Source organism: Microcaecilia unicolor, chromosome 2 (assembly GCF_901765095.1).
Source record: "Microcaecilia unicolor chromosome 2, aMicUni1.1, whole genome shotgun sequence".
NCBI lineage: Eukaryota > Metazoa > Chordata > Amphibia > Gymnophiona > Siphonopidae > Microcaecilia > Microcaecilia unicolor.
In genome coordinates this window covers 382,671,514-382,695,351 of record NC_044032.1, presented here as the reverse complement: position 1 = coordinate 382,695,351, position 23,838 = coordinate 382,671,514, and the positions used below count along the sequence as shown (strand labels likewise).

Below are 23,838 nucleotides of genomic sequence, written 5' to 3'. Positions count from 1 at the left end.
AGAAAAGAGTCGGTAGGAGGTATGCATGGGAACATCAAAGCATTTCATTGATAGTCTAACAGGATGGGTGTGGGTAGGTGAGGGAAGAGGGAGATAAACAGAGAAATACCACTTTATGGTTTATAATGGGCTAGAAAACCCAGATCTTTGTTAAGTCCTGTCTGTTGGGTGTCAGTCAAAATATTCAATCATTCTGACTTCAAAGGTCTTACGTTCCTGTATTGTTTTAAAGTTACCTTTCAGGATTCTTACTATGAAATCACTGGTACAGTGTTCTGGTCTGGTAATGTTAGACTGTCAATGAAATGCTTGGATGTTTCACTTATATATACTGTCATCTTCCACATTTGCTTATTTCCGATCTGATGAAGAAGGGCAACCTTCGAAAGCTAATCAAGAAATGTATTAAGTTATGTCCAATAAAAAAGGTATCATCTTATTTTCTTTTCCATGTTTTCTTTTGTTTGATTTCTATTGATTACCTCTAAAAGTGGACTAACATGGCTACCACACCTCTCTACTTAGAAAAGAGTCAAAATTCCAGGCGAAAAGTCAAAACATTTAGGTAGGAGTCAAAACTCCAGACTGAGGGTCAATATTCCCTGGTGGGGGTCAAAAATAAATTAAGGAGTCAAAACTTCTGTGCAGGGTTCAACATTTTAAACAAGAGTCAAAATTCCTGGCCAGAGTTTTAAACTTTTATTTAGGAGTCAAAACTGCAGACTGAGGTCAATATTCCCTGGTGGGGGTCAGCAATAAATTAAGGAGACAAAACATCTGTGCAGGGGTCAAAATTCAACAAAGTAGTCAAAACTCCAGGCATGGAGTCAAAACTCCACACTGAGGGTCAATGTTCCCAGATGTGGGTCAAAACTAAATTAAGGATTCAAGACTTCTGTGCAGGGGTCAATATTCTAAACATAATATATATTTTATATGTGATATATACAGTACGTATGTAACATGTGATGTGTATAGTATATATGTAATATGTGATGTGTATACTCTGTAGGTAATACATGTATATATACATATATACATATATATATTATATATGTAATACATGATAGATATTACAAATGTAATATATGAAATACATTATGTATGTAATAGATGGTATATATTATGCATGTAATATGATATATATATATATATATATATATATATATATATATATATATATATATATATATATATATATATATATATGTATTATATTATATATTCCACATGTAATATATATGTATTAAATATGTAATAATATATATAGATTACATATGTAAGAAGTACATAGTGTACATAAGTATTGCCATACTGGGAAAGACCAAAGGTCCATCAAGCCCAGCATCCTGTTTCCAACAGTGGCCAATCCAGATCACAAATAGCTGGCAAGATCCCCAAAAAGTACAAAACATTTTATACTGCTTATCCCAGAAATAGTGGATTTTCCCCAAGTCCATTTAATAATGGTCTATGGACTTTTCCTTTAGGAAGCTGTCCAAACCTTTTTAAAACTCTGCTAAGCTAATCGCCTTTACCACATATATTACATGTATATTATATATATTTTATATATTACATAAGTAATATATCATATGTAATATATGATATAGAATACATATGCTATATAAATTATATATTACTCACTGGTGGTGGTTATAACTAAATTAGGGAGTCAAAACATCTATGCAGGGGTCACAATTCTAGAAAAGAGTCAGTATTACATGTCAGAGGTAAAAACTTCCATTTAGGAGTCAAAACTCCACACTGTGGGTCAATATTACCTGATGAGGGTCAGAAATAAATTAAGGAGTCAAAACTTCTGGGCAGGTGTCAAAATTCTAGAAAAGAGTAAAAATTCAAGGCCAGTGGTCAAATCTTTTAGGTAGGAATAAAAATTGCAGACTGAGGGTCAATATACCCTGGTGGGGGTCCGCTCTAAATTAGACTTATACGGTCTGTGCCAGAGCCGGTGGTGGGAGGCAGGGATAGTGCTGGGCAGACTTATATGGTCTGTGCCCTGAAGAGGACAGTACAAATAAAAAAAAGTAGCACATATGAATTTATCTTCTTGGGCAGACTGGATGGACCGTGCAGGTCTTTTTCTGCCATCATCTACTATGTTACTATGTAAGAAGTCAAAACATCTGTGCAGGGGTCATATATTACATACGTGGAGGGGCATAATCGAAAGGGACGCCCAAGTTTTGCTGAGGACGTCCTCGCAAAACATCCCGATGGAGGGGTGGAGAAACCTGTATTATCGAAACAAGATGGACGTCCATCTTTCATTTCGATAATACAGTTGGGGACGTCCAAATCTTGAAATTTAGGTCGTCCTTAGAGATAGTTGTCCTTAGACTTGGTCATTTCTGATTTTCGTCAATAATGGAAACCAAGGACGCCCATCTCAGAAACGACCAAATGCAAGCCCTTTGGTCGTGGGAGGAGCCAGCATTCATAGTGCACTGGTCCCCCTGACATGCCAGGACACCAACCGGGCACCCTAGGAGGCACTGCAGTGGACTTCATAAATTGCTCTCAGGTACATAGCTCCCTTACCTTGTGTGCTGAGCCCCCCAACCCCTCCCCCCAAAACCCACTCCCTACAACTGTACACTACTACCATAGCCCTTATGGGTGAAGGGGGCACCTAGATGTGGGTACAGTGGGTTTCTGGTGGGTTTTGGAGGGCTCCCATTTACCACCACAAGTGTAACAGGTAGGGGGGATGGGCCTGGGTCTGCCTACCTGAAGTGCACTGCACCCACTAAAACTGCTCCAGGGACCTGCATACTGCTGTGATGGACCTGAGTATGACATTTGAGGCTAGCATAGAGGCTGGCACAAAATATTTTTAAAGATTTTTTTTTTAGGATGGGAGGGGGTTAGTGACCATTGGGGGAGAAAGGGGAGGTCATCCCCGATTCTCTCCGGTGGTCATCTGGTCAGTTCAGGCACCTTTTTGTGCCTTGGTCGTAAGAAAAACAGGACCAGGTAAAGTCATCCAAGTGCTCATCAGGGACGCCCTTTTTTTTTCCCATTATGGGTCGAGGACATCCATGTGTTAGGCACGCCCAAGTCCCACCTTCGCTATGCCTCCGACACGCCCCTTGAACTTTGGTCGCCCCGCGATGGAAAGCAGTTGGGGACGCCCAAAATCGGCTTTCGATTATACTGATTTGGGTGACCCTTCTGATTTTTGTTGAAAGATGGGCGTCCTTCTCTTTTGAAATGAGCCTGATAGTGTATTTCATATATTACATACGTAATATATTTCATATATTACATACGTAATATATTGAGCAGTCACAGGTCTATTATAATGGCAAAGTTATGGGATCATGGGATTATATATAAAAGAGAGGCCTAACATAGGAGCATAAAATCAGGAACTCACCAGCCAATTCTGCCCACAGCAGTCAGTAGAGTTGAAGCCTAGGACATAGCTTATTGAAAACCTGGCTTATGTCCAGGCACTGGCATTGGACATCTGGGTCAATGCCTATAGCTCCCCTAAAAATCTGGCATTTGTAATGCTTGACCAGATTCGCAACAGGGGCATAGCCAGACCTGACATTTTGGGTGGGCCTAGACTTAACATTGGGGGGAGGGCACTAGGCATACAGATGTGAGTAGTGCTTGATATATTCCTAAATAATGCCTTACAGTGCATTTGATGACACATTTCTAAGGAAACTGTGTGCCCAACAGGCATCCTGCATCAGCATAAACCCCACACACACTTATGGAAACTTTGGAAACATTCATCTTTTAATTTAGGAGTTTAAAAGTTATTCTCTTGATATTCAGAGCTATTTAACTGGCCAGACACAGCATATCAGCACCTAACCACTAACATTCAGCAGCAGATAACTGGATATCTCGCAAAATATTGCCGGTTAGCGTCTAGTGCATAACCAGCTATATTGCGTGACTTTTCCAGTTAGGCGCCAATATTCAGCACCTAACCAGATAGGTCAGTTATTTATGTGGTCTTATTTGACCACTAAACTTATCTTAAACTGCTAAACAGTTAACTGGTTAGTGCTGAATATTGGCGTGAGCCAGTTAACTTTTTAGCGGTGAAAAAAACCTGGATATGTAATGCCGGTCATCAGAAATGGCCCTGCATTGAATATCTGGGTTTAACAGCAGCGGCAGACAGCAAAAGTGCTGCTCTCCACTGGCTGAATATTGGGCCCTATGCTTATAAATTTAGGCCTGGTTAAACTAACAATCAATGGCTGAAATTCAAACTCCAGTCTTCTATCAATGCTCCAAACAAAATTACTATGATATCAATATATATATAACTTTTAATCAAATCAGTACGACCTCAGCAGTGCAACTCGCTAGGCATAAGTAACCTGTCAAGATTTAGGCGCTATCTTCATCATCGGTCTTTTAAAACTATTAATTATTTGCTTTCTTCAAAACTATTTTTATGAACTTTTTACAAATTTCACGCTTAAATAAATACTTACCTTCTGTCGGCTCAGGCATAGGCGCCGACTCCGTGGGTGCTGTGGGTGCTCGAGCACCCCCAATATTTCACCCACCGGAAGTTTGTTCCCTCCCTCCCCCCTTCGAGTTCCAGGCCCCCTCCATCCGAATTTTAAAAGTCATCTTTCTTACCTCGTCGGGGTTAGGGCGGCAGCAGCGGTAAAACGCATGCAGGCTCGGCTCAGTGCTTAGTTGTTATTCCTTCTCTCTCTCTCCCGCGGGACCAGAGCTGAGAGAGAGAGAGAAGAGAAAACAACTAAGCACCGAGCCAAGCCTGCATGCTTTTTACTGCTGCTGCTGCTGCCCTAACCCCGACGAGGTAAGATAGATGACTTTTAAAATTCGGAGGGAGGGGGCCTGGAACTCGAAGGGAGGGACCCTGGAACTGGGAGGGAGGGGGGCCCTGGAACTCGGAGGGGGGGAGGGAAAGGAGAGAGAGAGGGGAGGGAGGGAGGGAGGGAGGTAGGGCCTGGAACTGGGAGGGAGGGAAGGAGGGAAGGGGTCTGGAACTCAGAGGGGGGATGAGGGAGGGGGGAGAGGGAGGGGGAGGGGGGACAGGGGAGAGGGATGAGGCGGAGGGGCACAGGGGGAGAGGGAGGGGGAGGGGGAGGGGGAGGGAACAGGGGGGAGGGGGAATACACCACCTATAAAAAAAATAATTCAGCACCCCCAATCATTTTGAAAGGTTGCCTCCTATGGGCTCAGGGGCAATGTATCCGATGTGAATCATGTTTTGCCATTAGGTGTATCAAGGATATTCCCCCTCAAACTAAGCCAGATCCATCTTGACGACATGTAACAAATAAGTAATAGTTTTAAAAGACTGATGACTAAGATGGTGCCTAAATATTGATGGGTTACCTATGCCTAGTGAGTTGCACTGCTGAGATCTTACAGATTTTGATTAAAAGTGATATATTGACATCACAGTAATTCCAGCATTTTGTTTGGAACATAAATTTAGGCCTGCCATTCATTTGACCAAATTTATGAGCCTAGTGATGAAAATAATTGCTAAGCTCTTAACTCCCACCTCCCCATCCACCCTTTTGCCACCCACTTTTTATACTTCTAAAGTCAAGAGTTTAGTGAAATTCTTAGTACAAATTTAGGCACTTAGTAAATTTTCAAAGTCAAGTTAGGAGCATAAATCCTTTGTATATCATGCCCAATGTTTCCAGAATCTTCCACAAACCATGTAAGGGTGGCTAGACTTAGGTGATAGGAAAGCACCCGTTTAAAGCCTATCCTACAAATTAAAGTAGCACATGTGGCCCATAACATGTCTAAATTTAAGGCACAATCATTTACACTAATCATAGAGTGCCTAGATCGCAAACAAATGCGCAAGAATTAAACCCCTGCTATTCAGCTGGAGCTGTTGGTGAGCATTTTGCTGTCTGCTGCCGGCAGTATTTCTGTTTATTGAATTCCAGGCTTTGGCATTGAATATCATGGGGCTTTTTGAGCCGGCTAACATATAGCCGGCTAAGTCAATATACAGTCCTTGCCCACATAAGCCAAACCGCTTAAATTTAGGATTGCTATCTATTCAGCCCAATTTTAAGTGTTTTTTCTTAAGCAGTGAGGGGCCGAATATCGGTACTTAACCTGACTCCACCCCTGGAATTCCCACACGTTAGCTGCTTTGGACTTTGACGCTGATTATTTTTAGCGGAGATACCTGGTTAAATGCTGCTCAAAATATCCAGATAGCTGTGAACAAGGGAAAATGACTGGATAGCTACAAACAGTCAATGGCTGTTTCCAGATAGTTTTCTGTTATCTACATGCGTGTAAGTGCACCATAGCCCCACTCTACCCAAACTCCAACTATGTGAACACCCAACTGCTAAACACGTGTCATTGAATATTGCTGTGTACTTACAGAACAGTGTGTAGCCAAAATATTGTTAATTACGTGCATATATGTTCACTTATAACATGTAAATGACTAGCGACATCTACTTGCATTCGGCTTCTTATAGAATTACCCCGAAAGGACCAAGTAGATAACTAGAGGCCTAGTTACTAAGCTGTGCTAAGGTTTTGCAAAACCATAGTTTCACAATTGACATTACTTATACATTAGAAACTAGTTCAAAGATACTGACAGTGATTACTAACAACCATTTAGTATTTGAACAACAAGCATTGGCCATAGCTACCAAGATTTTTAGGACTGTATGGAAACTTAGAAGAATTAGGGCTTATTTGTCTACTTAAACCTTTCGCTTATTAGTCCAAACTTTGGTTTTAGCTAATATAGATTATTGGAATATTGTATATGCAGAATATAAGGAGGCTGGATTATGAAAACTTGAGACAGCACAAACACTGTGGCATGTTTGATTTATAGGATATCAAAATATGACTACTACTATAAATTTCTATAGTGATACTAGATGTATGTAGCACTGTACACATTATATGCAGATACTTTCTCTGTCCCTAGAGGAATCGCAATCTAAGATGATGTACTTAGGGCAATGGAGGTTTAAGAGACTTGCTCAGGGTCACAGGGAACTTCAATGGGAATTGAACCCAGGTCACCAGGATCAAAGTCTGCTGCACTAACCATTAGGCAACTCCTCCACTTCCCTTGCTGTTGTCATTACACTAGCTACCAGTAAAAGCTTGTTCTGTGTTCGTCTTGTGTACATTCACTTACTGGATATTGTATGGTATTGTAATATTGTAGGGACGTAGATTAATCAGAAAGGAATATTAAAGGTCACTCAGAAAGCTGAATTCTTCATTATCCTAGGTATAGGAAAACTGTTTATAAAATTATACATTCTGCCTGGTTTTCATATCAAGTGAATCAATGGTGGAATCTGTTACCCTTGGAAAATCAGATGTCGGGAAAGTTACTTTACATTTCAGAAAATAAAAGTTAATAAAGTTTTCAACAACAACAACCACCTGTTAGCATCTGGGCTCTCGGAGGGCTAGGCCGCCCGTGGAGGCAACAGAGTGTGCCAACCCCTTTGAGCACTGTTAGGGGTCAAGCCTATCTGAAGGTGGACAAAGCATCTTATGATGGATTTTCAAAGAGAAACTTTGCAGGGCATTTCCCTTTGAAAATATACCCATGGGACTGCTGACCTCTAATGACCTGTATGGATACAGTGGATTTCCAGAAATGTATGCACATTGGGCCAGATTCTATATATGGTGCCTAAAAAACCAGCACAGAAATCAGTTTCGCCCAAGCGTATTCTATAAGATTTATGTGTGGTATGTAGAATACGCTTAGTCAATATCATGATGCATAAATCTGCATGTGCCCATTTACACCAAAGAAAACCTGGCGTAAATCTCAGCATGTATTCTATAACTACGCGCATAAATTTTAGAATGTCCATAAACACACCCCTTTTCAACTGCTCACATTTATTTTCAACTGCACGGTTCACCATTTAGGCGTAGTTCATTATAGAATGTGCTTACAGAGATGTGCGTGTAACTTGCAATTATTGCCAATTACTTCTCATTATTGCTTGTTAAGTGTTGTTAAAAATGCTGATTGGCTTGTTGAGCCAATTAAGTTACACTCGTAGTTTTAGAATGCACCTGGATTTCGGCACGCAAATCTAGGCGCCATATATAGAATCTGGCCCATTGTGGGCATTCTGCTAATGTAGCCAACTTGCATTATCAGTTTTGAAATGCATAAAGGTATGAGCTGGGCTTTTAAAGTGAAGAAGCCAGGGTTCAAATTCAAGTGACATTTGAGTCCTTGGGTAAGTTACAACCCTCCACTGCCACCCATTGTTTAAAATCACCAATGTGTGTGTGGCGGGTTGTGGGGGGGGGGGGGGGGGGGAGGAAGAAGTATAACATTTACAGCTAAAAGCTTTGGTTCCATATGATCCTCTGTTTTGTCTATTTGGTCATATAAACTGTATTCATCTATAAGTTTTCAATAAGGGCATGTTATTGGCTAGTAGTTTTGGGGGGAAATTACTTGGGCCTCTGTTTGGATGTAGATCTGTTTTCCTTGCTTTAGAAAAAACAACAGGTCTACTATGATAGGCCAAACAATATATATACATTTTTAAAAGGCCATTTATCAAAGCCAAAATGCATGTTTAAACAATTCATTGCAAACTGAGGTAATTTTTCTGCCTTTCTTTAGGTGAAGTGCTCTGTCTGATTCTTTTAAAAAGGGTGTTTAAAATTATAATTTTATATTGCTGGATTAGCTCTTTGATTATTTTTTGTTCCTTTAGTAGAAGGGGATTTTTTTTTAAGAAGCTTATTTGCTTGCTGTAGTCTTCAGGCCACACCCAGCAAGTCAGGTTTTCAGAATATCCACAAGGAATATGTATGGGAGAAATTTTTATTTATTATTTTATTTATTTATTTATTTATTTTATTGCATTTGTATCCCACATTTTCCCACCTTTTTGCGGGCTCAGTGTGGCTTACAATAAGATATGAATAATAGAAATACATTTGTTACAACTTGGTTATGGAATACATTGTGCAGAGTTGTGCGAGACATTCGAATATCATTAGGAATATAACAATGGGACATCAACATAGAAACATTGGAAGGAGACAGTGGGACAATGGATTATACTGAGGAGGCAGTGCATGCAAATCTATCTCATACATAGTCATGGTGGATATCCTGAAAATCTGACTGGCTGGGCGTGTCCTCAGGACTGTGTTGAGAACTATAAGGCTTTCATTTTTACCTCTAGTTCAATGAGGAGGTGAGCTAATAACACCTTGGAAGTCACAGCACTTCTGTGGTTAAGTCCCCCCATCTGAACTTCACCCACCTCATCTTCCAAATCTTGTTATTTAGGCCCACTCACCAGTTAGCTGAATTGAATTATATAGAAGTGTTTGACATTAGTTGAAAGGGAAAATCAAGACAGTAAATAGATCAAATTTTGGTTACCTGTAAAAGAGGACAATCAAACATATAAACGGCGAGTGACCGACTCACTCGCAAATGCGCAGTAGAGACTTCCCTCTCTGTCCCGCCCCCGCGTCAATACGTGATGACGAGGGCGGGACAGAGAGGAAAACTGCGCCGCCGAGGTTGATACCGCTCCCCCCGCCCGCCCGCCTGAGATCGCCGCTACCGTTCCTCCCCCCCACCCGGCCCGGGCCCTCTCTCAGCTACTAACACATCTATTCGCCAGAACGCAGCATGCACATCAGCTGAGCTGCCGTCGGCCTTCCTTCCCTGCCTGTGTCCCGCCCTCGCTGACGTTACGTCACAGGAGGAGGGCGGGACACAGGCAGAGAAGGAAGGGCCGACGGCAGCTCAGCTGATGTGCGTGCTGCGTTCCGGCGAATGAATGTGTAAGTTTAGTAGCGGAGAGAAGGCCCAGGCCAGGTGGAGGGATGGCGGCTACTCCGGGGGTGGGGGGGGGGACGGTAGCGGTGGCGACCTCGCGGGGAGGGGGGAGGGGGAAGGAAAACCCCAATACCAGCCCGTTTTTACGGGCTCAACGGTTAGTTGATTATATTTCAGGTGTTTTTGATTAGCAATATTATATTGAATCTTTGTGGTATGTTCTCAAAGGCAACATACTAAATTTCACACTACAGATATATTCAAAGTGGTTTACATGGTATATACAGGTTATTTATACCTGAAGCAATGGAGGGTTGAGTGACTTGCCCAGAGTCACAAGGAGCTGCAGTGGGAATTGAACCCAGTTCCCCAGGATCAAGGACCGCTGCACTAACCACTAGGCTACTCCTCCACTCCATAGTAAGTGACGGTAAATAAAGACCTGAATGGTCTATCCAGTCTGCCCAACAGTCTCATTCATTCTCAGTTCTAGACTGAATCAACAATGAACGTGATATTATATAGTTGATCATGGTCTTTCTTTGTTGTTTCAGGGATATAGACTGTAGAAGTCCACCTGGCTCTATCCTTATAAGTACATAAGTATTGCCATACTGGGACAGACTGAAGGTCCGTCAAGCCCAGCATTCTGTTTCCTACAGTGGCCAATCCAGGTCGCAAGTACCTGGTAAGATCCCAAAACACTATGATACATTTTATGCTGCTCAGTGCTTATCCTAGAAATAAGCAGTGGATTTTCCCCAAGTCATTTTAATAATGGCTTATGAACTTTTCTTGTAAGGAAGCTAGCCATACCTTTTTTTAAACCCCGCTAGGCTAACTGCTTTTACTATATTCTCTTGCAATGAATTCCAGAGTTTAATTATCCACTGAGTGAAGAAATATTTTCTCTGATTCATTTTAAATTTACTATTTTGTAGCTTCATTGCGTGCCACCCAGTCCTAGTATTTTTGGAAAGAGTAAACAAGCGATTCACGTCTACCTGTTCCATTCCACTCATTATTTTATAGACCTCTATCATTTTTCAATTAGTTTTAAGTTTGGCCTTTTTTCTTCCAATGTTCAGATATTTTTTTTATCAGTTCATTTTTTGCATTTGTGTTAATATTTACCCCAGAACCCCCTCTGTTCATAGTTATTTAAATTTGGCTGACACTTTATTAAAAACTCAGGGAGACTGAGCTCCAAATGGTGACTTTCTAATTGGGATATACTGTTAGCTGTACCTGGACCCAGATAATAGTCCTGCAGAGGTGAAAAATGGCACACAAAGGAATGGATATCTTGGTGACAGTAGGAGGCCTTGGATACAATGTTGAATCAAATAATGAAGGGACCGGGGGCACAAGGTATCATTAATAGATAAAGATACAAAAGGAGGGGAGAGAATTTAAGTACAAGCAGAAGGCTCATTGCATGGAAAAGTCCCAGAATTTGAAGGGGAGGGAGGAGGGACACAGCTTGGAACTGTGCAACTTCATTTTGGAAACTTGGATCAATGATGGGGATAGGGTGGAGATTGTGCTAAATGTAAAAATGGTGATGCAAAATAGGATTCATGAAAAGTGGAACCCATCCCAGTTGTATCTTCTAAAGTAAAATTTATTCAAAGAACTGGTACCAGTACCATGCATATGTCACTAATACCAGAGTTTCAGCTAACTTCCATGTGTAACCCTTAGCAAAATGTCCAAATATGATGAAATAGAGTTAATTGGAATTCGTTGCCGGAGAACGTGGTGAAGGCGGTTAGATGGTTTCCTAAAGGACAAGTCCATAAACCACTACTAAATGGACTTGGGAAAAATCCACAATTCCAGAAATAACATGTATAGAATGTTTGTACGTTTGGGAAGCTTGCCAGGTGCCCTTGGCCTGGATTGGCTGCTGTCGTGGACAGGATGCTGGGCTCGATGGACCCTTGGTCTTTTCTCATTGTGGAATTACTTATGTACTTATGTACTAATTGACTTTCAAAGGTGTTTGTTTTAGTAGATTACTTCCACATTTGGAGACATAGAGTATTTTAACTGCTAAAACCTTAAGAATTAACTGGTGGTGTAGATTACTGTCGTTTGATATCTCAAAACAAGCAGCACATTATCCATAGGGTGTAATTCTATGATTTAGGCATCGAGAACACACATAAATGTTGGTTTTCAAGTTATGGACATATGTATATTTTCTCCTCAGTCCTGCTTTCCTGGTCATCCCCTCTGTATTTTCTCCACTTACATCCCATGGGGAACTAGTTCTTCTATTCATTTGTTTATCACATGTATGTTGACATATTTGTGAGTAAATAATCATTTTCTGACTACACACCATTGTATAAGTGAGCTTGAATATTCAGTGTGTGTACTTTGCATGTGGGTGTACCAGTGGCGTAGCCAAGGGTGGGCTCGGGTGGGCCCAGGCCCATCCACTTTGGGTTCAGGCCCACCCAGTAGCAGCACATCTCTAATGTGGCTGGCAGGGATTCTCAAGCCCCACCAGCCGAAAACTCCCAACTGTCCCTCCTGCACACCTTTTAAATAGCAGATCTCTGCCTGCAGCAAGCAGCGACTCATACATACTGTTCGCACTGGCCCCGAGGCCTTCCCTATGATGTATTCCCGCCTATGCGGAAACAGGAAGTTGCATCAGAGGAGAGGCTGTGGGGCCAGCATGAGCAGTGTGTATTAGTTGCTGCTCGCTGTTGGTGAAAATCTGCTATTTAAACGGTATTCAGTGAAGGGCGGATGTTTGAGAGACCATATGGCATGCAGGCAAGAGAGGGAGAGACCAAATCACTTGTGGGACAAGGCGGAGTTCTTCTGCTCACCCATCTTGGGCCCAGGCCCACCCAAATTTGGGTGTCTGGCTATGCCCCTGGGGTGTACACATGGGTGGAGTTTGGGTAGAGTGTAGGGGGGCCAGGGGCAGACTGACCATTTGGGCAACCGGGCAGTGCCTGAGGGCCCAGAGACTCTAGGGAGCCCAGAGGCTCTGCCCGGTTGCTGCTGCCACACACTACAGCCCCCATGGGGCCCTGGTGGTCTAGTGGCTACTGCCACTATTCTCCCTAGTTGCACCTCTGTGTTTACAAAATGGCTGCCGAGACTCCGGTAGTCTCAGCAGCCATTTTGTAAACATGGCGCCGAGCCAGGCAGAGTAGAGGCAGTGGGTGGGCAGGAAAAAAGGGATTTATTTCCTGCCACCGAAGAAGCTACAGCCACTAGACCGCCAGGGCCCTTCAAGGTAGGGGGGGACAGCAGCAACATGGTGGGAAGGAGGCAGCACGGTGGGGGTAGGGCACTGGTGGTAGGGTGGCAGCAGCAGCATGGCAAGGGGGTCCAGAGTAGTCTCAGTGCCCAGGGGCCCAGAGTACTCTGTCCACCCCTGAGGGGAGCTCACATGTACTTGCATCCATGATAACATATCATAATCTTGTCATTGTTCTATTTTTCAGCTCTCTAGTGATATACCTGCAGTGTCGTGTGGTAGAGTACATGTTGTTAGAGTACAGGCAGTGGCGTACTAAGGGGGGGGGGGCGGTGGGTGCGGCCCGTCCTGGGTGCACACCGCTGGGGGGGTGCCGCGCGCCGGTCAGCTTCGTTGTTTCCATGCTCCCTCTGCCCCAGAACAGGTTACTTCCTGTTCCGGGGCAGAGGGAGCATGGAAACAACGAAGCTGACCGGTGCGCGGCACCCCCCCCCGCAGTGGCGTACACCCGGGGGGGTTCTTTCGCCAGGGTGGGGGGGTGACGAGGGGGTTCGCGCTGCACCCAGGGGGCAGGGCGCATCGGCGACCGCCCCGGGTCGGGTGTCAGCGCCCCTAGGAACGCCACTGAGTACAGGGCCAACTTCTAAGCTGGCCCAGAGCTTACCTGGAGGTGTTGCGTGTGCAGGGGAAAAAGAAGAGCCGGCAACTCCCTACCTCTTTCTGTCTCAAGCCACCTTCCCTCATTTACCTTTAAAGGCAATTTTCCCCTCTCAAACACAGACAGCATTTCACCTAACCTTACCCATATTAGCCCCGCCTCTTCCTTCTGCCACGCCCTGTCCCTCCTCTAACATAACTTCTAGTTTCCACAGGGGCGCGACAGAGGGTAGATGCAGGGGCTGATGTGGGTAGCATTAGGTGAAATGCCATTGGTATTCAGGAGGGGGAAATTGCCTTTAGTGATAGGCTGGGTGGGGGGGAGGATGTCCTGAAGGGGGGAGGGCACCAAGCCAAAAGGTGTCTCAGGGTGCCACAGTCCCTTGAGCCAGCCCTGTTAGAGTACTTCATATTAGGAACCCTGATGAAAGCAATTTTTGCCAAAATACTGCAGTGCTGGGTTTTCTTCATCTTGAAGTACTTTTTGTACACCACTTTTATTGTACACTCATATCGGATATTGTTTCTAGAAGGCTGTTTATTGCTGTTACCTTCAGCCAATAAATTGAGCCATTTTGTATCATCTTGACTTGTGGGTTTGGCTCCTTTCATTCCTTTTTAATTCTGTGTTGTTTTATGGGAGGACTTTGTCCCTTTTTTTGTTTCATACCATAATCTATGCACATTCTTTAACAATTTAGGCCTGAGCATTTACAGCAGCTGTATGGCTGGTGTCAGTGATTGTACGTAAAATACTGTAGTGTGTGTGCTGTTACACTAGTACAGAGCCACTGAGAGACAGAGCCAGGCCGGGGCAGGACTGCCACAACCCCCCCCCCCCCCCCCCCCCGTTCAGCAGCTGCCTCCCCCGCCCTCTTACCTTCTTGCGTCAGCTCCTCCCTCAGCCTGTTACTTTCCTGCTTCTGTGTGCCGGGACCCGGGTTATCACGTTAAAGCAATCACCTGGGTCCCAACACATAGGAACAGGAGAGAGATAGACCCCAGCGCCGAGCCCGGGGAAACTTGTTCCCCCTTCCCCACCTCTGGGCAGCACTGCAGTAGTATTCTACAAAATAGAAAAGAAAAGCAGGTGCCTATTTTTCATTATAGAGCAGGCTTCAATTAAGCATGTTGTTGGCACCTAAAAATATGTGACCCTTTACAGAATTACCCTCCGTAGGTTCAGAAGGACAATATTAGGCAGTCCTACCACACTCACCTGTACAGGACAGAAGCAGTGGAATGAGGTGGGCCACTGCCTTTGAGGCTATGGCCTGACCAATCTAGAGAGCTTGGGGGCAGGGCTGGAGATTGTTTGGTTTGACCCTTCCAGCCTAAAAGGTGTTGCACTGCCCCTGCTCCTAGTAGACATTGTATAACAATGATATCAGAATTTATAGGTTTGGCACAAATAAGATTAGTAGAAAGTGTGAATATTTCAGACAAAACTGTCACAGGATCACATATCATTCAATTCTCTGTTGTACAGTTTTACTCTCTTAAATTGGCTGTCCGAACCCCACCCCCCCCCTCCAAATGGGGCTATAAGGACCTTGTGCCTGCTGCAGATTTCACAGCAGAGGGATGCACATGCCTCAGCTTTGAAACTTGGAGCTAAGTGCAGTCCGTGATCTGGAATGGACGGTTCAAATGTTGCTCCCATATGCATAAACAGGAGAGGAATAAAATATACATAATCAATAAAACATAAAAGAAACATAAGCAACAATAAAAACAATAACTAACCTTTTCACACAATTAGCTAAAAAGAAAGTTTAATCTGATTTCACCTAGCGATATTTCACATTTGCTCTTAATCAGTTTTTCTCCTTCCAGCAGATAGTTAGCTGGGTCATTCTGAATAAACAGAGTACATGGTTATCTCCTTTGATAGGAAAATTCTTCACATTACGTATTACAGTACTGGATGTACTATACAGTGCATTATGTATACACAATATACACTGGAAAATACTGTTTGTGTCACAGCTTTTAAGCATAATAATGCATGAAAGGTAGAATAGGGGATCTTTATGTGCTTAGAACATTCCTGTCAGAGTCATCACAGTCACAGTCTCCTGTTCCTCCAGGCCTCACAAGGATGGGTTTTCACTCTCTTTTTTATTCCTATAAATGGCAAGAATAAATCAATAATTAAACTCAATAGCAAGGTTATAACAGCTACAACATGCAATACATGTAGGGGGCATTTTTGATATGACGTCTTAAGTCCAAATTTGGACGTTTTTGCACAAAACGTCCAAAATTCGAATCGGAAAGAAGGTCATTTTTTTTAAAAAAAAAGTGTTTGTTTTTTTTCTGAAAATACTGTTTCGGACAAGGTTTTGTGCTTTGGATGTTTTGTTTTTTGGTCCATTTTCGAACCCCCCCCCCCCCCCCCAAACAGAATTACTTGTAGAAGCCTGCCCTTACAGATCAGCAATGCAGCCGCGCAGGCTTCTGTTTCTATGAGTCTGACGTCCTGCATGTATGTGCAGGACGTCAGACTCACAAAAACAGAAGCCTGCGCAGCCGTGTTGCTGATCTGCAAGGGCAGGCTTCTACATGGAATGTTGCTAGTGGAATAGCAACATTGCATGTAGAATCTCAAATAGTAGCAACAGAATCTCAGTAGTAGCAACATTCCATCTAGAATCTCCAATACGGAAAGGAAAATGAGACTTGATATACTGCCTTTCTGAGGTTTTTACAATTACATTCAAAGCGGTTTACATATATTCAGGTATTTATTTTGTACTACAGGCAATGGAGGGTTAAGTGACTTGCCCACAGTCACAAGGAGCTGCAGTGGGAATTGAACTCAGTTCCCCAGGATCAAAGTCCACTGCACTAACAACTAGGCTACTCTTCCACTCCTGGCACTCCACTCCTCAATGCTGTCTAAAGTTCATAATCTTTGAGGGGTTCTTTTACTAAGCTATAGCAAAAAGTGGCCTGCAGTAGTGTAGGTGTGTGTTTTTGGCTCATGACGGGCCACTTTTTACTGCATCTGGGAAAAGGGGCTTTTTTTTCAGTGGGCCGGGAAAAAGGCCTGTGGTAAAATTGAAACCAGTGCGTGCCTATTTACAGCCTGAGCCTTTAATGCCACCCATCGATCTAGCGGTAAGGGCTCATGTACTACATGCGTGGTGGCCGGTCGGCATGTGCCAACTGCCGATTAATGTTCGAAATGCCATGCTCGGTAGGAAATTAAAAAATAATTTGTCTCAGCGGTATGGGTGCATGCCAAATCTGAAATTACCGCCTGGAAGGATGCGCTAGCCTGGTGGTAATCTTGTTTTGGCATGTGCTGCACACACGTAGAGCCTACCGCACCTTTGTGAAAGGGCCCCTGAATCTTGGGACTGGATGAATTTCAAAAGATTCTCCTTGAGGTTGAACTAATTCCATGAATCTTTATGCAAACCGATCAGACTGAGAATGTTTGGAGCACGGATTCAGAAACCCTGAATTGGAGGTTCTCAGTAGGAACAGTTGTTCGCAAACAGATTCATGGAATTAGTTTCATCAAGGAGAATCTTTTGAAATTCATCCAGTTCCAAGATTCAAAGATTAAGGACTTTACAAGACAGTATTAATATATAATGTATTAACAGGATGAAAAATTGAATAACTGGCATAGAATTGTCGTCATAGATTTGTATTATTACATAACTAGTAAAAAAGGCCCGTTTCTGACACAAATGAAACGGGCGCTAGCAAGGTTTTCCTTGGAGTGTGTATGTTTGGGAGAGTGTATGTGAGAGTGACTGTTTGAGAGTCAGAGTGAAAGTGTGAGTGTGTGAGAGAGAGAGTGAGTCTGGGTGTGAGTGTGTTTGTGAGAGAGTGTGTGTGTGAGAATGTGAGTGTGTGCAAGTGTGTATGTGAGACACAGTGTGAGAGAGAGTGTGTGAGTGACTGTGTGGCACATACAGAGTGAATGTGATACAGTGTGAGACAGAGTGTGTGAGAGTGAGAGTCAGAAAGACATTGTATATGAGAGAGAGAGTGTGAGCCGTGCCCTCCCAATCCATGGCCATCTGTCCCCTGCCCCCTCCATTCATCCTTTTCCAGCAATTCCCCTCTCTCCCTGAGCCCTGCCCTCCCAATCCATGGCCATCCATGTTTCTCTGTCACCTGCCCCCTCCATTCATTCCTATCCAGCATTTCCCCTCTCTGCCTGAGGCCTGCCCTGCAATCCATATCCATCCATGCCCATCTGTCCCCTCCATTCATCCCTATCCAGCAATTCCCCTCTCCCTGAGTCCTGCTCTTCCAATCCATGCCCATCCATGCTCCTCTGTCACCTGGCCCCTCCATTTTTCCCTATCCAGCATTTCCCCTCTCTGCCTGAGGCCTGCCCTGCAATCCATATCCATCCATGCCCATCTGTCCCTTCCATTCATCCCTATCCAGCAATTCCCCTCTCCCTGAGTCCTGCCCTTCCAATCCATGCTCCTGTCACCTGGCCCCTCCATTTTTCCCTATCCAGCATTTCCCCTCTCTGCCTGAGGCCTGCCCTGCAATCCATATCCATCCATGCCCATCTGTCCCCTCCATTCATCCCTATCCAGCAATTTCCCTCTCCCTGAGTCCTGCCCTTCCAATCCATGCTCATCTGTCACCTGGCCCCTCCATTTTTCCCTATCCAGCAATTGCCCTCTCTACCTGAGGCCTGCCCCGCAATCCATATCCATCCATGCCCATCTGTCCCCTCTATTCATCCCTATCCAGCAAATTCCCTCTCTCCCTTAGTCCTGCCCTCCCAATCCATGCCCATCCATGCTCCTCTGTCCCCTGCCCCCTCCATTCATCCATTTCCAGTAATTCCCCTCTCTCCCTGAGCCCTGCCCTCCCAATCCATGCCCATCCATGCTCCTCTGTCCCCTGCCGCCTCCATTCATCCTTTTCCAGCAAGTCCCCTCTCTCCCTTCCATGCCCCCCCCCCCCTCGCATCCATGCTCCTCTCTCTCCCATGTCCCAGCCTGGCCCGCCCTCTTTTCCCCCCCCCCTTCGCATCCATGCCCCCCCCCCCCCGTGCGCATCCATGCATCCCTTTTTTTTTTCTTCTTCGTTTTAACTTTACCTCCGTGGCGGTTCGTGCAGCGAAGCGTCAGGGAAGGAGGCGGCGCTCCCGACGTCTAGCTTTCCCTTCGCTGTGTTCCGCCTTCTTTTGAAGGCACAACACAGCGAAGGGAAGGCTAGACGTCGGGAGCGCCGCCTCCTTCCCTGACGCTTCGCTTCCGGATTTGTTTGGTTTGAGGCGAGGGCGGGGCAGAGACGGCTGGCTGGCTTGACTGCTTCACACCACGAATCCACGAACCCTTCAGCCTGGGAGTGACGTCAGATGGCTTCAAGGCTTCAAGGCTTCAGGGCTTCACAGAACGTTGTCCTCAGAACGTTGAGGGTGCGTTTTATTATATTAGATAGTGATCAGCATTGATAACCTCCAATAGAAGGAGAGTAAGACCGAGCCATAAAGTGGTTTTAATTTATGTGTTTATATGGAATAATAAAGAGGATATTTACTATGTTATTTATAAGATTTCAATGATTTATGTAATTTGGTATTGAGATGATATATCATTGTACATGTGTGTTCACTCTAGTATATAAGTTGAAGCAATGAATATTCATGAGAGAGATTTTTATGCAGTGGAGGCAGTGCATGCAAATCTCCCTTATGAATATTCCTTGTGGATATCCTGAAAACCCAACTGGTTGGGGTGCCTCTAGGACCAGCTTTGGGAATCACTGGATTTCAGGATAATTTTAAAAAACATATTTGAGTGGAAGAGTGGCCTAGTGGTTAGGGTGGTGGACTTTGGTCCTGAGGAACTGAGTTCAATTCCCACTTCAGGCACAGGCAGCTCCTTGTGACTCTGGGCAAGTCACTTAACCCTCTATTGCCCTACGTAAGCCACATTGAGCCTGCCATGAGTGGGAAAGCGCAGGGTACAAATGTAACAAAACATAATAAAAAAACCTGGATTTACATGTGTAAATGAGATCTTATACAGTTTAGAGTGCAATGGACATGCTGAGACAAAATTTGGGCACAACATGGGTGGAGTTGTGATTTATGTATTTATTTTATAAAATATCCCCCCCCCCAGATTTTGTAAAGGTTGCCCAAATTTGGGTGGCCAAAATAATGAGTTGATGGATGCCAATGATTTAATTATTGGATGTATCAAGCACTTAATTGGCATTAATTATGATTTGGGCGCCAATCTGGCTACTCACTATTCTGTAATAATGAGCACCTAAATTGAGGGGTCCTTTTACTAAGATGCACTGAAAAATGGCCTGCGCTGGTGTAGACGCATGTATTGAACGCACACAGGTCCACTTTTCAGCACACCTGCAAAAAAGGCCTTTTTTTGGCCGAAAATGGATATGCGGCAAAATAAAAATTGGTGCGTGTCCATTTTGGGCCCGAGACCTTATCGCCACCCATTGACTTAGCAGTAAAGTTTCATGCGTTAACTGGATGGTAATCATCAGTGTGTGTACACTGCCGATTACCACCCGGTTAGTGCCACATGCCGGAAATTTTCCAGTGTGCGTAAAAAATGAAATCACCGCATCGGCCATGCGGTAGTTCCAAATTGGCGCACATAGGCGCCTATGGAGCTTAGTAAAAGGGCCCATGAATTATGTGCCACTCAAAAGGGGGCATGGCCATGGGAGGGGCATAGGCAGGTTGAGGTGTTTACAAAAGATGTGCACAGTGCTACAGAAAAATGGGATTCATGCCCAATTTGTGCGACAGGAGTTACACCAGATTTCAACCAAAATTTTTTCAGTGCTGATTTTTGAGTGCCATTTACTGAATCTACTAGCCCTAAACCGTACATTAAAGCTAACATAGCTTATTAAAAGGCCCCCTTAATGGATAAATAGGTTTTAAAGGTGGTTAAAAACTTGTAAGCTATGTATTCTTTGGTAGAGTAGAGATTTTTGGAGTCTCAGGCATTAAGAGTGGTAACCTTGTCCCTCGTGGTGTCTCATTTAAATTATCCCATCTGTGCCCAGAGCCAGTATTAGAGATGCTGCGGCCCAGGACAGAAACAGGGGAGGGGTCTCAAAGTCTGCCTGAGGCTTTCTTTCTGTAGACTTAGGGCCCTTATGACACGGGGGCTCAGGAAAAACACCTTGCTTGCCCTCTTTCTCACACCAGCCCTGACTGTGACAGATGTAAACATAATGGACTAGGTTCTATATATCATGCCTACAAGAATGGCGCTGAAATGAAATACGCTTAAGCGTATTCTATAAAGTACACCTTAATTTAGGTGTACTTTATAGAATACGCTTCCATCAGTTTATAGAATACACTGAGCGCCTGTCCGTGCAACTAAATTTAGTTGTGGGCAGTTATGCCAAGTAAAACTTGGTGTATATCCTAACACCTAAATTAGGCACAGGTTGGGTGTATTCCATAAAGCATGGATTTTAGAAATGCCCACGTCCCGCCCATTTCACACCCATGGCCACGCTCCCTTTTCAACTATGCAACATAGAATTTAAGTGCATCACATTATAGAATACATTTAGACAGTTGTGCACTTAAATTCTAGCTAATTTATTTATTTATGACTAGTGTCAATAATTGCTTGTTAAGCGGGAATTATCAGCGCTGATTGGATTAAGTTGAATGCACAAATCCAGAATACACCTGGATTTGCATGCGCAACTTAAGTCACGCTATATAGTAACATAGTAGATGATGGCAGAAAAAGACCTGCACGGTCCATCCAGTCTGCCCAAGAAATGTGCCACTTTTTTGTGTATACCTTACCTTGATTTGTACTTGTCTTTTTCAGGGCACAGACCGTACAAGTCTGCCCAGCACTATTCCCGCATAGAATCCCAGGGAATATGGGTTAAAAGAGAGATTATTATCTACTGTGGTACAGTGTGTATATGTGACTGCAATATTGTCCCAAGGTTACTGGAAGTGTTGGTGAAAGGATAAATATCAATTCGTTGAAAAATTGACAGGGTTGCATATATGAAGATGCTATTTTGGTCAGTAGATGTTTAATTATAAACAAATTCAGTGATATAAACTCACTCTTGAATAATCTTAAGGAGCGTGTTAATCCACTTAGCTGCTGGGTCCACACACACAAGTGATCCAGTCTTTAATGTAAGTCTGAAAAAGAAGCACAGAATTACGCCCCTAGTTAAATATCACAAACCTCTTCTCCAAACCAATCCTCTTCTTTTGATAAACACTTGCAAAACCTATTACTAGCAGCCAGTGGAATCAAACATTAGTATGTATAGATGTGTGTGTGTGTGTGTGGGGGGGGGGGGGGGAAATATTGTTATGAGAGGATGCCTAAAGTAATTGGGCAGAAAAATGCCTATTTTAAGCCACTTTTATAGAGACAGGTACCTATGTCTTTTGATAAAATACTATCTGAAATTGTGCCTAGATTGAAAACGTGGACATTGCATTGGTTTGAGAGTAGGTGTAAATGTATGCACGCTCTTTACGCATGTTTGCATGAAAAAGGCGATTCCACTCCCGCTGTACCTTAACTACTCCTCGAAGCATGCTTGCCTACTGTGAAAGTACATGCCAGCTTACACCATGTGCACTTTTAGGTGTGACCTAATTTTATCAGAGGACTTTTCTGCATTTAAATCAGAGTTTTATAAACTGACCTCTTTAAATTCCCATTTTGCCCAGGGCGTCTAGATCAGAAATGGAAGGTTCAATATACAAAAAATATGCAAAAAATTCACCATTTCCAACCTATTTTACAAAAGGCCTACTGAACACAGCGTGTATAGGGCCTCCGGAAATGCACTGGCATTTCTCTCTACGTGCTGTGGGGGTCTTATGACATATTTATAAAAAGAGAGGCATCAGACTAGCGGTAAATGTTCCTCCTCACATGTCATTGCCAAATTTCACCACTTATACATATAAGTACATTACAGTCTTGAAAATCCGATCATCTGGTATATCCGATGGACTCCCCTCCCCCCCTGGTGACATCATCACATTTATTTCTATTAAAAATCTTTCTGTTAGAACAATTTTAGAAAATTGGGAAATCTATGCCATTGTTTATGCATTGCTTGAGGGGGTTATGCAGTGTTTTCTATATTATCCGACTTTTCAGTTATCTGACAATGGGTTGGTCCAGTTTAAGTCAGATAATTGAGACTGTACTATACCAGTGATTATCTATCTATATAAGCAGCCCTTTTACAAAGCTGTGGTAAGCCCAATGTGGTAAGCTAATATGGACCTACCACAGGCCCAACATAGGTATTGTTGTGAGCACATACATTATGTCCCTTTAACCAGCAGGGGGTGCTGAGACTTCTTCCTAGGTTTTGAATAACAGAATAACAGGAATATTCACAGTAACAAGGAAACCCACAACTTTTGACTTAGCAGAAAATACTTTTTCTTCATCACTTTTTAACAACAGAATTAAAAGAAATATATTTGATGTCGCAGAGATAAAAAGTAAAAATTCACTTGCTTTGCTGCATTTATGAGCTGTTAAGTTTTCCATTTGAATGCTGGTGAAATGGCCGATGTTGGTGAATGCCACAACTACCTGCAATTCATGCACAAACATTTCCCTGTCTAAGCCTAAAAAACATACATTTGCTAATTAGCCTTTTTTTTTTTTTTTTCAGAAAAGCAACAAAATATTCACAAAAAAAGTTCTCAACCCAGTCCAGAAAACACACCGAGCTAGTCTGGTGTTCTAGATATCCTTAATGAATATTCATGAGATTAATTTACACGTACTTTCTTCATTGTATGCAAATCTATCTCATGCATATTCATTGCACCTGGGTGGGTGAGACCCAAGGACTAGGTTGAGAACCAGCAATTTACACACATTCTTGGTTCTATTCATATTGCCTCAATCACTCACAGTCCTTATTTGATCAAGAACATCTTTTACTAAGCCATAGTAGCATTTTTAGCTCACGGTGGAAATTAACTGGCGATAAATGCAAAGACGCCCATAGGCTGGCATACAGGCTGGAAAAAAAAAGTTTTTAAAGTTCTTTTTTTGGGTGGGAGGGGTTAGTGACCACTGGGGGAGTCAGGGGAGGTCATCCCCGATTCCCTCCGGTGGTCATC

The 23,838-nt window shown here is 43.4% G+C and overlaps 1 protein-coding gene across 1 annotated transcript in view; it reads right to left on the bottom strand.

Annotated features, from left to right (window-relative positions):
- Positions 1 to 15,476: 15,476 nt before the first annotated feature.
- The window catches only part of CXCL13 (C-X-C motif chemokine ligand 13), a 37,124-nt gene continuing 28,762 nt past the window's right edge, over positions 15,477 to 23,838 (bottom strand). Inside the window, exons 3-4 of the mRNA XM_030190546.1 lie at positions 21,790 to 21,870; positions 15,477 to 15,836 (exon numbers count right to left, since the gene is read on the bottom strand). Coding sequence (XP_030046406.1) covers positions 15,803 to 15,836; positions 21,790 to 21,870 — 115 coding nt within the window. The 3' untranslated portion in view covers positions 15,477 to 15,802. The remainder of the gene's footprint in view (positions 15,837 to 21,789; positions 21,871 to 23,838) is intronic.